The sequence below is a fragment of the Ipomoea nil genome, unplaced genomic scaffold (assembly GCF_001879475.1).
Source record: "Ipomoea nil cultivar Tokyo-kokei standard unplaced genomic scaffold, Asagao_1.1 scaffold1317, whole genome shotgun sequence".
NCBI lineage: Eukaryota > Viridiplantae > Streptophyta > Magnoliopsida > Solanales > Convolvulaceae > Ipomoea > Ipomoea nil.
The window spans coordinates 3,362,664-3,378,425 of NW_017617745.1; the positions used below are offsets into that span (position 1 = coordinate 3,362,664).

General features: G+C 37.0%; 2 protein-coding genes across 2 annotated transcripts; both read right to left on the bottom strand.

The window, feature by feature from the left end:
* Nucleotides 1-957: 957 nt before the first annotated feature.
* Nucleotides 958-2,361, bottom strand: LOC109185252. Its single transcript, XM_019335234.1, has one exon. It carries the CDS (start codon nt 2,359-2,361, stop codon nt 958-960), a length of 1,404 nt encoding a protein of 467 aa, XP_019190779.1.
* Nucleotides 2,362-2,385: 24 nt separating this feature from the next.
* Nucleotides 2,386-3,345, bottom strand: LOC109185253. Its single transcript, XM_019335235.1, has one exon. It carries the CDS (start codon nt 3,343-3,345, stop codon nt 2,386-2,388), a length of 960 nt encoding a protein of 319 aa, XP_019190780.1.
* Nucleotides 3,346-15,762: the final 12,417 nt, after the last annotated feature.

Consider the following 15,762-nt stretch of genomic DNA (forward strand, 5'->3'; position numbering starts at 1 on the left):
AGCGTTTTGGCGAGTCGAAGACCGCCCAACACAGCCTCATACTCGGCTTCGTTATTGGACGTTGGAAACAAATATCTTAGGGCGTAGTAAAGCCGGAAGCCCTCTGGAGTAATTAGCATGACTCCGCCTCCACAGTGTTGTCGGCTTGCCGCTCCATCCGCGTGCATCTCCCACCATTCGCCTGAGCTATCTTCCATGGTGCCATCTTTCTCGCCTTCCCCTACTGTGCACTCGACCAAGAAGTCGGTCAAGGCTTGCCCTTTTATGGACGGTCGTGGTTGATACTCGATCCCGTACTGGGTTAATTTCACGGCTCATTTTACCAGTCGACCTGACGACATAGGGTTCCGCAATACGCTTCCCAGAGGCTGGTCGGTTAGGACCCGGACGGTATGGGCTTGGAAATAGGGCGCCAACTTGCGTACGGTGATTACTAGTGCATAGACAATTTTTCCCAAGGCCGTGTACTGCGTCTCGGCGGCCTTCAAGGAGCGGCTTACGTAATTTACCGGGTGCTGGGTACGCTCTTCTTCCCGAACCAGTACTGAGCTTACTGCCTTGGGGGAAGCGGCTAAGTATAAGAACAAGCGCTCACCCACCTGAGGGGTGGACAACACCGGAGGTGTAGAAAGATACTGCTTCCGTTCTTCGAACGATTGTTGGCACTCGGTCGTCCATGCAAAGCCTTCCTTCTTCTTCATGGCCTCAAAGAACGGTATGATTTTGTTTGCCGCCTTGCTCAAGAAGCGACTGAGGGCAGCCAGTCGGCCAGTTAACCGTTGTAAATCTTTGACGGTGCTAGGAGGCTGCATGTCAATGATGGCATGAACCTTCTCAGGGTTGGGCTCGATGCCTCGTTTTGTCACCATGTATCCTAAGAACTTCCCACCTTGCACCGCGAAGGCACATTTTTTCGGGTTTAGTCGGAGATTATACCTTAGCATCACCTGGAAGCAGTCAGCCAAATCTTTCCGCGTGCTTGATCTCTTCTCGGCTTTTGACTAGCATGTCGTCTACGTAGGTCGCCATGGACTTCCCCAGCAGGTCTTGGAACAGTCGGGCGACCATCCGAGTGTAAGTGGCCCCAGCATTCTTAAGTCCGAAGGGCATAACTCGGTAACAATATACCCCGTCCGGTGTTAGGAACGCGGTCTTCTCCTCGTCAGCCGGGTGCATGAAGATCTGATGATACCCCCTGAAGGCGTCCATAAGGCTCAGCAGAGCCGACCCTATGGTCTCGTCGACCAGCTGATCGATCCGCGACAAGGGGAACGGATCCTTTGGGCAGGCTTTGTTAAGATCAGTATAATCCACGCACATTCGCCATGCTGGGGGCTTCGGTACGAGGACTACGTTTGCCAACCACTCCGGGTATTTAACTTCTCGGATGTGGCCCGCGGCCAGCAGCATGCTCACCTCTTTCTTTACAAATTCCCTCCTGTCGTTGGCGAGATACCGCTTTTTCGGTACGACCGGTCGATGGTCCGGATTCACGGTGAGTCGATGGGCAATGATGGACTGGTCGACGCCTGGCATATCCTCCGGACCCCAGGCAAAGACTAGTCGGTGCTCTCGGAGTACTTTGATAACTTCCTCTCGTATTTCCTCAGGGAGACCGACTCCAATTCTGACCCGCCTGTCTGGCTGTTCAAGGTCGATCTCAACCTCTTCCAATTCCACGGCCGGCTCTGGGCGGGGTATCATCGCTTTCTTTGGGGGCCTTTCTGTGATCTCGTGGGCTTGCATTTCACGCTTACCCATCCCCCTGCAGGCCTGTAGATAGCAGTCGCGGGCGACTCTTCTATCGCAACGTACCGTGCCTATCCCGCTCGGTGTGCGGAATTTCAAACAGAGGTGCTCAATGGAGATCAGTTCTCCTAGATCCTCCAGGCCTGGTCGGCCGAGTATAGCATTGTGTGACCAGGCTAGGTCCACCACGATGAACTTCATGCTGAGTTTCTGTACGTCGGGATAGCTGTCAACTTCCACTGGTAAGGTAATGGATCCCTCTGCCTCCACCGAGTCTCCGGTGAAACTGGCGAGTGGCGTCTTGACTGGATTCAGCTGCTCTCGGGTTAGTCCCGTTTTTGTGAAAGTCTCGAGGTATAACACGTTGACACTGCTCCCGGTGTCAACCAGGATTCGTCGAACGACTACTCCATTTACGTCCATCGCTATGACCAGGGCATCTCGATGCGGTGTCTCCCCCGTGGGTAGGTCTTTGTCAGTGAACGTGATGGGCTCCCGACACACTTTCTTCGAGCCTTCTTCGCGCCCGTATACTGTCCCGACATACAACTGTCGAGCCCAGGCCTTTCTGGTGTTCGCTGAGTCGCCCCCTTCTGGTCCGCCGACTATCATGTTGATAACCGGCTTCTGACGCCACTACGCCTCATCTTCCTCGGTCACTGGCTGCTTGCCGCGACTGCTCTCGGCGGCGACTGCGGGGTCACTACCCTCCCGTGCCGCCGACCTCCGCCTCCACTGATTAGGAGGCGAGGTCCCTTGTTGGGTGATTCCTTCCATGATCTTTTTCAAGTAGAAGCATTCTTCCGTGCTGTGAGTGTAAGATTTGTGATAACGACAATATTTAGAGGCATTACCTGTTTCTTCGTTCATCGCGCGATCGTTAGTCGGCGGGAGCGGAGGTGGAGCGACTGCTTGTACCTCATGTACCGGACGCTCAGGAGCCGGTCTATAGGAATGTACGGTGGGCTTATCATATGGACGCCTAACCTCGGGCCGCCGAGCCATTTCCGGATGCCTTTCCTTGACTTGCGCCCTGGTTCTCTTTCCACCGGTAGATCCTCCAACTTCATGCTGTCGTTTGTGCTTTATGGCCTGCTCCGTGTTAGCCCTCTTATTGGCCATGTGTATGGCTTCCGCATAGGTGGTCGGGCGATTATCCCACAGATCCCGGTATAGCTGTCCGGATCGCAAGGACTCGATGAAGAAGGTGAGCGCGGTCTGGTCCTCGACCTCTTCGATAGATTGAATTTCTTTCTGCCAGCGGGCCAAGTAGGTTTTTAAGGACTCACCTTCTTCTTGGTGAACGTCTCCCAAATGCATTAGATCCTTCTGTGGTTTGATATTGGCCGCGTAATGGCTCATGAAACGATCGGCTAGCTCTTCAAAACTGTGAATCGACCCCGGAGGCAATGCCACCAGCCATCTTTGTGCTGAGCCTTTTAACATGGGCAGGAAGGCGCGACACATGACAGGGTCCCGAACTCCTAAAACTTGCATCTTGGCTTGGTAGCTTAGCAGATGCTCTCGAGGATCGCCGGATCCATCGAAAGTGGCCTGTTCTAGAAACTTGAAATCACCAGGTATCTTGTATGTCATGATCTCGGTCGAGAAGGGCAAGGCGGTCAACAGCGTTCGACCTGGGGATTTGGTTTTGCCCTCCACCTGCTCTTTTAAGCTTCGCAATTCCTGGGCTAGGTGCGCCACCTCGCCCCTGTTGCGAGTATGGTTTCCTGTCGATTCGGTGCTTTCGCCGACTTCTGATTCAACCGGTCAGTCATCATTGCGGGCGGGTCGCTCGGTTCGGCGTGCCCGAGTCCTCGTTCTTCGGTGCGAGTTCTCTCGCGACCGGCCTCTTGATCCCGAGGGCCCGCCGGTGCACGGCTGTGCTCCCTCTCTCCCAGTCGTTCTCTTGCCGACTGTCGTCCAGCGTTTGGGCCTAGCCTGGAGTGGACGGATCGTACTGGTTGACTTTCCGCCCGTCGGTTTTCTCGTCTGTCTTCCGGCCTCTGGGAAGGTTGCTGATGGCGAGGCATCGGTCGAGAGACCGACTGCTCCCTCACTCCTCGACTTGCGTCAGCGAAGGCTCGCCCGATTGCGTGGAGTTGCTCCGGGGTGAGGGGTATCATAGGTGGTTGCCGGTTTACCAGTGCTGTCTCGTTTTCCTGACTTTGGGCGTTTCGTTGGTTTAACTGCTCTCTCAAATCTGCTTCCGCTCCATTATCGCGATTATTCGTTTGGTCGCGTCCTTCTGACATGCTTGTGATGCTTTTTCGGTCGACGTGCGGACTCGCCTCACTCAGAAAGTCATGTAGCTCTTTGTATCGATCCCCACAGACGGCGCCAGTGTTGGTTTTTGGATTTTTGGGCCCAGGGAGATCCAACACAACCTTGGCTGGTGGATTCACCTTTCACAAAGCTTTTAGCAAAGGGAGAGTAGTCGAAATAATAGCTAGAATGTGTGTCTCTTATTCACTGGCATGGACTCGCCTGGATTACAAGGCTGGAGGGGCCTTTATTTAGTAGGCTCCTCTCCAGCCGAATTGAAGTACATTAACTATCGCTTTCAAGGCTAATTACGCTACGCGACCGTTCGGGCACCGTTACCGAGCCGGCCAACGGCTCTCTGGGCTTCCAACGGTCCGTTGGGTCGAGCTCTCTTTGAATGCTGCATTGAGTGTTTCCTAACGGTTCTTGGACCGACTTGAATGCTACATTGGACGTCCTTCAACGGCTTTCTGGGCCGAGTCCTCTTAAATGAGGTTCTTTGAATGCTTCCTAACGGGTCGGGGCCGGGTCTCTCCCCGGGCTCGGGCCCGGGCCGACTCCTGGACTTGGCCCAAGCCTCCACTGGGCTTCTTTCGCTACTGACCCACATCTCCTATCTTGAACTCCTCTCTTGGGCCCATCTCCTTGGGCCGGGGTCCTCATCCCATCATATAGCTTTATAATTATGAACATAGAATTGTGTCCACCTTATGATTCCAAAGCATATTGCTTCAATATGTTAACTACATAGCAATATGCTAACTACATATCTAATATGATTGCCTTCTCATGCCATTAACTATTTTTTTTTTATTAAAATAGTTCTTTTATTTATCAATCACTTAATAATTATAATACTTAACATCTGAAAGCACTCTGTCTCTGTGTAAACCATGTTTAGCCTCATTCAATAGATATTTTTATTGACGTTACCGGCTCACCGCTTTAGCCTCTGATTGATAATCACGTTTCTTAGTGCTTTAAGCCGTCCACATTTTTCTTAATTCAGAGTGGGCCTAAGGGTGGTGAAGCCAATTGCAACTTATATCGTGGAATATGATTTACGCAGATAAATGTTTATTTTTAGCAGTTGTTATACCATGGACTAAGGACCACTTTGTAAGATGAACCTTAATCTTAAATTGTGTATTTTTTTAGTATTGGAATTGGGAAACTTCAGAATATAAATTGTGTTTCAAAGTTTTGAGAATTTGTGAATACAATTCGGGATCATCACAAGTTGTGAATTTTTAAAAGGTAAATTCTGAGAGTGGACTTATCATTTTTCTTTTAAAGTTTCACAACATGATCATTTATGATATAGCTTTTACTTATGTGACTTTTTTTTTTTCTTAATTTCACCTTAATTTTATTTTATGCTCGAGCCAGTTAGTATTGTTTGATCAAAATTTACATAATTGGTTGAGATTAAAAAAATAATAATAATATTAAAGTGTACTAGCTTGTCAGAAGTGACTTAGATGATAAATTCACATCATGATTATTAACAATATAATTCTCTCTTTTTCCACTATAATAAAATATATCGCGAGAGTTTTACTCAAATACATTCAATCATTTTTGATTTGTTTCTATCAAAAAAGTTATTCCAGCATATACTCTGTACTTTCGAAGTTGGTTGTCTAGCTCTTGTTTTCCAGTGTTATGATCACAACAAAAATGTCTTCATCACTTTTAACTTTAATCTTTAATTTTTGGGCTAAAAATATACTTATCATTGCTTATTTAATATTTATTGCTAGTTACACTATATTTGTGGTCTAGTGGCATGAAGTAGTTCTCTCAAATGGAGGTCATAAATTTGTGCCCCAGTAGAGGCAGTATTGACTCTTTATATCTCAACAGGTTGAGAAAATAGTTATAAACATATACTATATTGTAACAGAGTCAATAATACACTATAAATTGATTTGTACAAAAAGAATTGATATTATCATCTATATCCTTTTCTTCTTATCTACATTGGTATATGGTGTTTTCCTTTTCAAATAGGGTATAGAGCACTTCTCTATTTCATAGAGGTGGCAAAGTCCGGGCTTGAGCTGGTTCTGTGTCAGGTTTGTGCTGATCCTAAGTCTAGATTAGTATGGACTGGGACCGGCCTTGAATTATTTGGGTTGGTTCCGGACCTAGACCCGTGCCTCTCGTGGATCAATCTTGGGTTAGGCTCGGAATTATTATTATTATTATTATTATTATTATTATTATTATTATTATTATTATTATTATTATTATTATTATTATTATTATTATTATTATTATTATTATTATACTTTAAAAAAAAAATCGACCCACTAACATCATTGTTAAAAATCAAACTTATATCTAATTGAGGGCACTTCAACTTTTTGATTCAATAATATATATATATATATATATATATATATATATATATATATATATATATATATATAAAGAGTCATACGTATCATCATCAATAATTAAGAGGAATCAAAACTCTCATAGTTGTAATTATGCTAGCGTCACTAGTTTGATTACTATTATATAAAGTAGTTATTACCTCATGATATAGAGCAAGTTTACATAACAATTTACATATATAAAATTTTACTGAGTAGGTGTATATAAACTATAATGTCTTTTTTTTTTTTTTTTTTTTTTTTTTTTTTTTTTTTTTTTTTTTTAACCATGTACACACAATATTTTAAAATCAATTTTTACCTTTTGTATTTAAGTCATTTAGTACATTTTCTAATTGGTTCAACAAAATCACTCAAACTTCTGATCAATTTGATGTCCCTATTAAACACATAAATTTAGAACATGAGTGCAATAATTGACCATTAACAAGTAAGTTATCTATAGATCTAGTATTGAGAGAAAAATTATCTAAAAAAAATTAAAAATAATTTATTTATTTATTCAAACACATCCGTGACAAAGTCTGGGCTAGGGTCCCGACCTAATTCGTGCCTTGGCCGATTTTGAGCTAGGCCCTGGACTTTTTTTAAATTGGACTTGAACCGGTCCTTTACTAGCCGGTCCTGGTCTGGACTAGACCCGATGAAGCCCAGGCCCAAATTTTACCAGACCAATTCAGGGCTGGTTTGGTCCTGAACCAGCCCGTGGTCACCTCTACTATTTCACTTACAACCATATCCTCTTTCATTTTATTATTATTATTATTATTATTATTATTATTATTATTATTGTTATTATTATTATTATTACTAGTAATTCACCCGCGCGATGCACGGGAAAAAATTATATTATTATAAATATAAATAAAAATAGAAAAACTAAAATATTATAAATTATTTAATATAATAATATTTTTGAGCTTCCATTGGTCAAGTATTTATTATTTATAGAATACAAAATTACAATTAAAATTATAATTATAATTTTGTATGGTTAATATAATCTCTAATTATGTACATATTCAAATAAACTTATAGAGAGAATTTACATAGTTACATTGATTTATTCTTAATTGTATTTCATCTATATTATAATTTTCACAATACGAATAATAACTAAGATAATTACATTTGGAAAGCAAATTTCAAATTTTGTATGTGTAAATTTAAACTCTAACTGAACACATTTTTTATATGATTATATAATATATAGATATTTTATTTTTCAAAAGTATATTTTTTATATGATTATATAATATATAGCTATTTTATTTTTTAAATGTTGTGCTTTTTTTTTTTTTTTTTATAATAAAAGATGTTGTGGCATTAATTGTAGCATTAATTATTTTTCAAACCATATAGCTTTATTATTATTATTATTATTATTATTATTATTATTATTATTATTATTATTATTATTATTATTATTATTTTAAAATTTACTTGAAGTAATTTGAGAGCCATTTATATCTAATCTACTATGAAAATCAATGTGCACAATGCATTTTGTCGCTTCTAAATTCATGTTGGTATGTTAATTAACTCCATGTAATCGAGTAATTAAGCATTCAAGTTTTTTATTTGATTAAAAGGTCTTAATTTTAATTTTGAACATTATCTCATATGTTGTATGAATGTAAACATTATGTTGTTGCATTATTAGGTTTGTTGAGCATATATAATATATAAACATAAATGTGAAATCCAACTATCAGCTTATATTTTTAGTTGAGATGTAACACATACTTTAATTTGGTATAAAAAAAGAGACCAGGCCACCTGATAAAAAAAAAAAAAGTGGCTATGATCCACGTGTTACTCGAAGCTAATAAAAAAATAATCAATCCGCAAACATGTTGAGCATATAATATATAATATATAAACATAAATGTGTAATCCAAGTAGCTTACACTTTTTCTTTGTTAGTGTTACCTATTAGCGATTATTTGTTAAGAGTAGATAAAGTTACAACTCAGAGCTATAATTTGTCTAAAATTTGAGCAGTATTCAATGTCATATTAGGAAAAAAAAAATACTATTTTTTCATTCCTTAATTTGTCTCTTAATATTCTCTTCTCAACCTGACTCGTAAATTTACCGGCCGGCCTACCATGAATTAAAAAGAGTACCGGTCTAGCCTCTGTGATTAATGTTCAGTTGAGTCACCATGATTTACAACCTCCCACCGCTTTGTCGGGCCGGGGTGTGGGGGCCCTTAGGGTTGGGGTTCAGCCTTTTGGAAGAATGAATTAAAAAGAGTACACTTAATAATAATAAAAAAAAATGCCAATCAGATAATCGTATGTCATGAAACAAGAGGTAGGGGAAGAATGTTGTGTCCCCTACTCGTATATTATATTCATAGTATATAAAGGGTTGTGATGAATTATTTTATTTATTTTTTATTAATAATGGCATATTGTATTATCAACCATATGTATGTAGTGTGACTAGTATTGTTAATAATAATATAATAAAAGTATTATTTTTTAGGGATTATAGTTACGATCGTTAAATTTTCTATTTAATGAAGAGACATCTGTTAAGTCAATATGTGACTAGTATATTTTTAGTTGTTATTTATTCTATTTGTGTTCCTATAGACTAGTTGTATTTGGTTATAACTTCCTGCTATCTTCACTCCTCCATGTACTATATATAGGTTGTGATTTACATCAATAAACACATAATTAATCTCTTTATATGGTATCAAGAGCCATATTCCCCTAAGGAGTTTTTTTTTGCTCCTATAGACTAGTTGTATTTGATTGTAACTTCCTGCTATCTTCACTCCTCCATGTACTATATATAGGTTGTGTTTTACATCAATAAACACATAGTTAATCTCTTTACAACATCTTTGATTTCTGTCGTCTTTTGAAAGAGTGGAAGTGCTCAAGTGCATGCCATTTTCATTTCACTTTTTTGGGGTGATTTTTCCATTTATATTTCTTCAACTAAATTATTAAAAATAAAATAAAATGCCATCAACATCATATCTATTTCTCAGCTTGTATATATATGCTCTTTTAATGTATCCAACTATACATAGTTGGTGTATTTGTGGTCCTAACAATATAATGGTTTTCATTTTGGCATCTATTAATCTCCACTATTTTTTCAAATCAAAAGAGGAAATAATGGAACATAAAAAGGAATGATAGGTGTTTTTCTGTTTGATCGCAGATTTTTTGACTATTCATTTAGAATTATATGTTGAGATAAATTTTTTTCGTGTATGGTAAGGCTTCAAGGGTGACGTGACAAAGTACTCAATGCAACTTGTTTATTTCGTGTGATGTTACATATTTTCATTTTTAGAGTATTGTTATTAGACACACTAGTGGAAATTATGGAATTTCCGACCACCTGAAATTGATCTTAAATCAAGTCGAAAGTAAAAAGTGGTCGAAAATAGCAACAAAGGTTTTTCCGGATACCAAAAGTGATCGGAACAAGGCTTTAGACTTGATTTAAGATCACTTTCAGGTGGTTAGAAATTCCATAATTTTCAACAGTGACATTTGGATGAATGTGTAACTATTAATGTATATTGATTTAATAATGTTTATACAGATCATGCATGTAGATGTAGTGGGGGTATATATATATATATATATATATATATATATATATATATATATATATATATAGGGAAGGGTTCAGGTGCGGGTATAACTTCCCGTGTGGTTGTGCGGTTAGATCTGAGCTGTTAATCAAATTTAGATCAACGGCTCAAATCAATAAAAAAAAATTTTAAAAAAAAAACGCGTGTCGGGAAGAAGATAGCGCCTACACAGCGTCTACACAAATGATAGCGTCTACACAAATGTTAGCGTCTACACATAGCGTCTACACAAATGAGTAGCGTCTACACTCTACACAAATGATAGCGTCTGCACAACCTCACGCACATTAAGTACAAACCCCACACACATTAAGCACAGCCTCACGCACATTAAGCACAAACCCCACGCACTTTAAATATTAACTCACAGATTTTAAGTTTCAACAACCATTGACATTAAGCACAACCTCACGCACATTAAGTACAAACCCCACACACATTAAGCACAACCTCACGCACATTAAGCACAAACCCCACGCACTTTAAATATTAACTCACAGATTTTAAGTTTCAACAATTATTGACATTAAGCACAACCTCACGCACGTTAAGTACAAATCCCACACACATTAAGCACAACCTCACGCACATTAAGCACAAACCCCACGCACTTTAATATATTAACTCACAGATTTTAAGTTTCAACAACTATTGACATTAAGCACAACCTCACGCACATTAAGTACAAACCCCACACACATTAAGCACAACCTCACGCACATTATGCACAAACCCCACGCACATTAATCACAGATCCGCTCACCTTAATTTTGACCTAGATGCAAAAATTACAAAATTGCCATCGCGCTTTTTTTTTAACCGCACCTGGGCACCCTAACCGCACCAGAACCTAAATCTATATATATATATATATATATATATATATATATATATATATATATATATATATATATATATATATATATATATATATATATATATATGGTCAGGTTCTTGTGAGGTCAGGTCTTCCCGTGCGGTCAGTGCGGCATACACCATTAGGTATGCATAAATGCACCACACAGTGTTTGTAAATACATCATTATGTGTGGTGTATTTTTTTGTTGTGTGGTGTATTTTTTTGGCATTTCGTTTTGGTGTATTTTCGAACACTGTATGGTGTATTTATGCATACCTAATAGTGTATGCCGCACTGACCGCATGGGAAGACCTGACCTCACAAGAATCAAAATCTATATATATATATATATATATATATATATATATATATATATATATATATATATATATATATATATATATATATATATATATAGAGAGAGAGAGAGAGAGAGAGAGAGAGAGATTATTGTTGGGGGTAAAAGTAATATTTTCGTTATAATAATAACCAGGGAAGGGTTCAGGTGTGGGTATAGCTTCCCGTGCGGTTGTGCGGTTAGATATGAGCTGTTGATCAAATTTAGATCAACGGCTGAAATCAATAAAAAATTAAAAAAAAAAAAAAAAACGTGTGTCGGGAAGAAGATAGCGCCTACACAGCGTCTACACAAATGATAGCGTCTACACAAATGTTAGCGTCTACACATAGCGTCTACACAAATGTTAGCGTCTACACAAATGATAGCGTCTGCACAACCTCACGCACATTAAGTACAAACCCCACACACATTAAGCACAGCCTCACGCACATTAAGCACAAACCCCACGCACTTTAAATATTAACTCACAGATTTTAAGTTTCAACAACTATTGACATTAAGCACAACCTCACGCACATTAAGTACAAACCCCACACACATTAAGCACAACCTCACGCACATTAAGCACAAACCCCACGCACTGTAATATATTAACTCACAGATTTTAAGTTTCAACAACTATTGACATTAAGCACAACTCACGCACATTAAGTACAAACCCCACACACATTAAGTACAACCTCACGCACATTATGCACAAACCCCACGCACATTAATCACAGATCCGCTCACCTTAATTTTGACCTACATGCAAAAATTACAAAATTGCCACCGCATTTTTTTTTTTAATTTTGACAATTCTAGACGTTGATTTAAGCGAGATGGATGGTCTAGATTAAACCGCACAATCACACCTGGGCACCTTAACCACACCAAAACCTTTTGGAAGAATAATAACCAATTGCAAAACTTCAAATTGAAGGGAGAGAATTAAATATTAAAACTTCGAAAATAATCCAAACAAGATCGCTTTTAGTGATATTCTTGAAGACCTAATTTTGGGTCAAGAAGCATCAATCTAATCCTATTAAAACTCTTATTTTATCAATTTTAAGATATATATTCTATCTAATATTATTATAACCTTACTTTTATAACTCATGTTCACTATCTTTTGTATCCTTATAAATAAGTCTCCGTTTGATCAATAATAAAGTTCTCTCTAAATTTTTTTGTTATCATATAGTATCAGTAAATCAAAATAATTCATCGCACTCAACGCACTCTTAGTGATGACACTTATAAATGTTCATATAAGTAAAAGTAAACAGACGTCTAAATGTGGGGTCTTGTGGACTTGACAGTCGGACGAAACTGAAATCAACTAAGTTTAAAAAATAAATAAAAGATGTCTAAAAATTACTATTACATATGATTATGGAAGGAAAAGTCAGTGTTAATTTTTATTCTAAATCTAAAACAGTATGTATCCCATCCACCCCTACTATTTAGATTTGGTATATTTTAAGATAAATATGAATGGAAAGTTGTTTTTGAATATTATATTGATTAAAGTGTTAAGGATTGTCAAGGACATTATAGTCAAATGATACCAAATTAATTTTTCATAAGGGAAGTTGTGGGTTCGAGTTTTAGTGGAGGCGATATTAGTTGTTTGTACTTGACAGATACTTTAATGTAATAATAATAGAGTCACTAGTATTAAAAAAAAGAAGTGTAAAGGATTGAAAGACTATACATGGATCACCCTTTCCATACATCACATCATTTTTTTGTTATTATTTTTTATTTTTTGGGGGATTGGCAACCTCAGCTCCCATTATAGTGATTAATGTAATGTGAGACAGCCTCAGCATGGTAATAGGTTTAGGTTTTGTTTATTTATTTTTATATTTTTAGGTTAGATTTTTGGATGATTTTAAAAATGAGGTTAATTAATTATGGTATCATAGGACTGTAGATTCATCATCCTTTGTGTACGTAGACATCATATTTGCCGTTTTTGATTAGCAATCTTTGGCTGCTCCTCATTATTTATGGTTCCTTGTACTACGTAATTTATTGGATATTATTATTAAATAAATGTGGCGGTGCATGGCCAGTAGTTGATCCATTTTTACCTAATTTCGTTTTCGATATTCGTTTTCACATACTCAACTTGTGATTTATTTCATTAATTATGCTTAGATCACAACTAAGTGATGCTAATTTTAGTTTTAAAAAAATGTCATTTGCTCTAATTGAGTAATTAACATAAACAATTGTTCTGCACGTAACTGAGAGGCAAATTATGCCGTGCATGGTGAATATGGATGCAAAAACGACGTCGTTTTATTAAAAACGCGCGTTCCACTTAAAAAAAAAATTGAGATTCGATTCCCAGCAACAGCATTATGTTGTGGATAATTTGAACTATATATCCAGAATCAATGAACTAAAAATCCAGAATCTATGAACTAAAAATAAAGAATGAATGAACTAAAAATCCATAATGAATGAACTAAATATCCATAATGAATGAACTAAATATCCAGCATGAATGAAAAAAAAAAATCAGTTTCGATTTACGTCTAAAAATCCAGAATCAATGAACTAAAAATCCAGAATCAATGAACTAAAAATCCAAAATCAATGAACTAAAAATCCAGAATCAATCAACGAACTAAAAATCCAGAATCAATGAACTAAAAATCCAGAATCTATGAACTAAAAATCCAGAATGAATGAACAACATAATATTGTTGAGGGGAATCGAAACTGAATTTTTTTTATTAAGTGGGACGCGCGTTTTAATCAAAACGACGTCGTTTTTGCATCCGTATGCACCATGCATGGTGCACACGGATGCATAGCATAACGATTACGGCTACGATTTTCTTTTCGAATTCACTGTCTTTAATTTTTTTCATCCGGACAATAAGTGCAATAATATATTTATCACAAAATTAATTTGATAGGAACTCAAATTTAAAGTAAAAATTCATTTAAAAAGATTAGTCATCACTACACGAGTAGACAATCCTCACAATGATCACTTTCTTGATTGGGCAATCATCTTCCCAATAGGCTCAACAATGTGTAATTCAAGGCAAAATAATATACACTTCAAAGGCACAAAAATATGATCTGAAAAGCTTAATAATGTGCTCTGAAAGTACAGCAGTGGATGCGTAAATTGTGTTAAAAGTGAAAGCAACAATTTCATAGAGTGCACATAAGTGCAAGTAAAATGTATTCAAAGTGCAAGTAAAATGTATTCAAAGTGCAACAATATAATGTACATCGAGCAACGTACAATATTAAGTGCACCTAACGTTATCATTAGTTGCACCTAACGTTATCATTAGTTGCACCAAACATTATCATTTAGTACACCAATGTAAAATGATAAATTATTTTCATTATTAAGTATAAATGATTGCACTATTAAGTGATTTTACTTGCATATTTGTATATGTTACTTGCAGTACTTGTAACACATTTTACTTGCACTCAAGGTAAAATAAGGTTAAGTTTTTTTTTATTATTATTTATTTTAATATTTTTAGGTTAGATTTTTGGATGATTTTAAAAATGAGGTTAATGAAGTATGCTATCATAGGACTGTAGATTCATCATCCTTTTTGTACGTAGACATCATATTTGCCGTTTTTGATTAGCAATCTCAGGCTGCTCCTCATTCTTTATGGTCCCTTATAATTTATTGGATATTATTATTAAATAAATGTGGCCGTGCATGGCCAGTAGTTGATCCATTTTTACATAATTTCGTTTTCGATATTCGTTTTCACATACTCAACTTGTGATTTTCGTTTTAAAAAAATGTCATTTGCTCTAATTGAGTAATTAACATAAACAAGTGTTCTGCACGCAACAGAGACACTATGGGTCCATTTATTAACTAGAAATTTTCTCCAATTTTTTGGAAAATTAGAAAATTAGAGAATAGGAAACAGAAAACATATTTACCAACACAGTTTTCTATTTTGAAAACTGAAAATAATTTTCCAGTTTTCTAGAAAAGTAGAACACTCTTAAAAACTGTTTTCTAAATTGAAAGCAGAATCATCTATCATCTATTTGGTTATATGTCATTATAAACACATTACTATGATTACATTTATTATCATCTTCTTTTACTTATCACTATCTTCTATTTTTTCTGCTTACTTATTTAAACATAACTTATTTGCTTACACTTTAAAGTTAGACATTATTTACATTGTCAAAATTAAGAATCGAACTCTATATAATGTTTTACATTTTGATTGAACTCAATAGATTATTAAATTAGTTCGGATATTTTTAGTTATGTTATATCGTAATACAAGTTCGATCCGGATATCGGATATTCAAGTCTTACATATATTAGAAATCAAAGTAAAAATTATATATTCATATACATGCACAAATGAATATATTCAAAAATATTTTAAATATTAGCTCAAAAAATATTACTGTAATATTATCTAAACTAAATTTTAGGTGAACTTAGTAGGTTATTGGTTCAGATATATTTTTTTAGTTTTTATGTTAT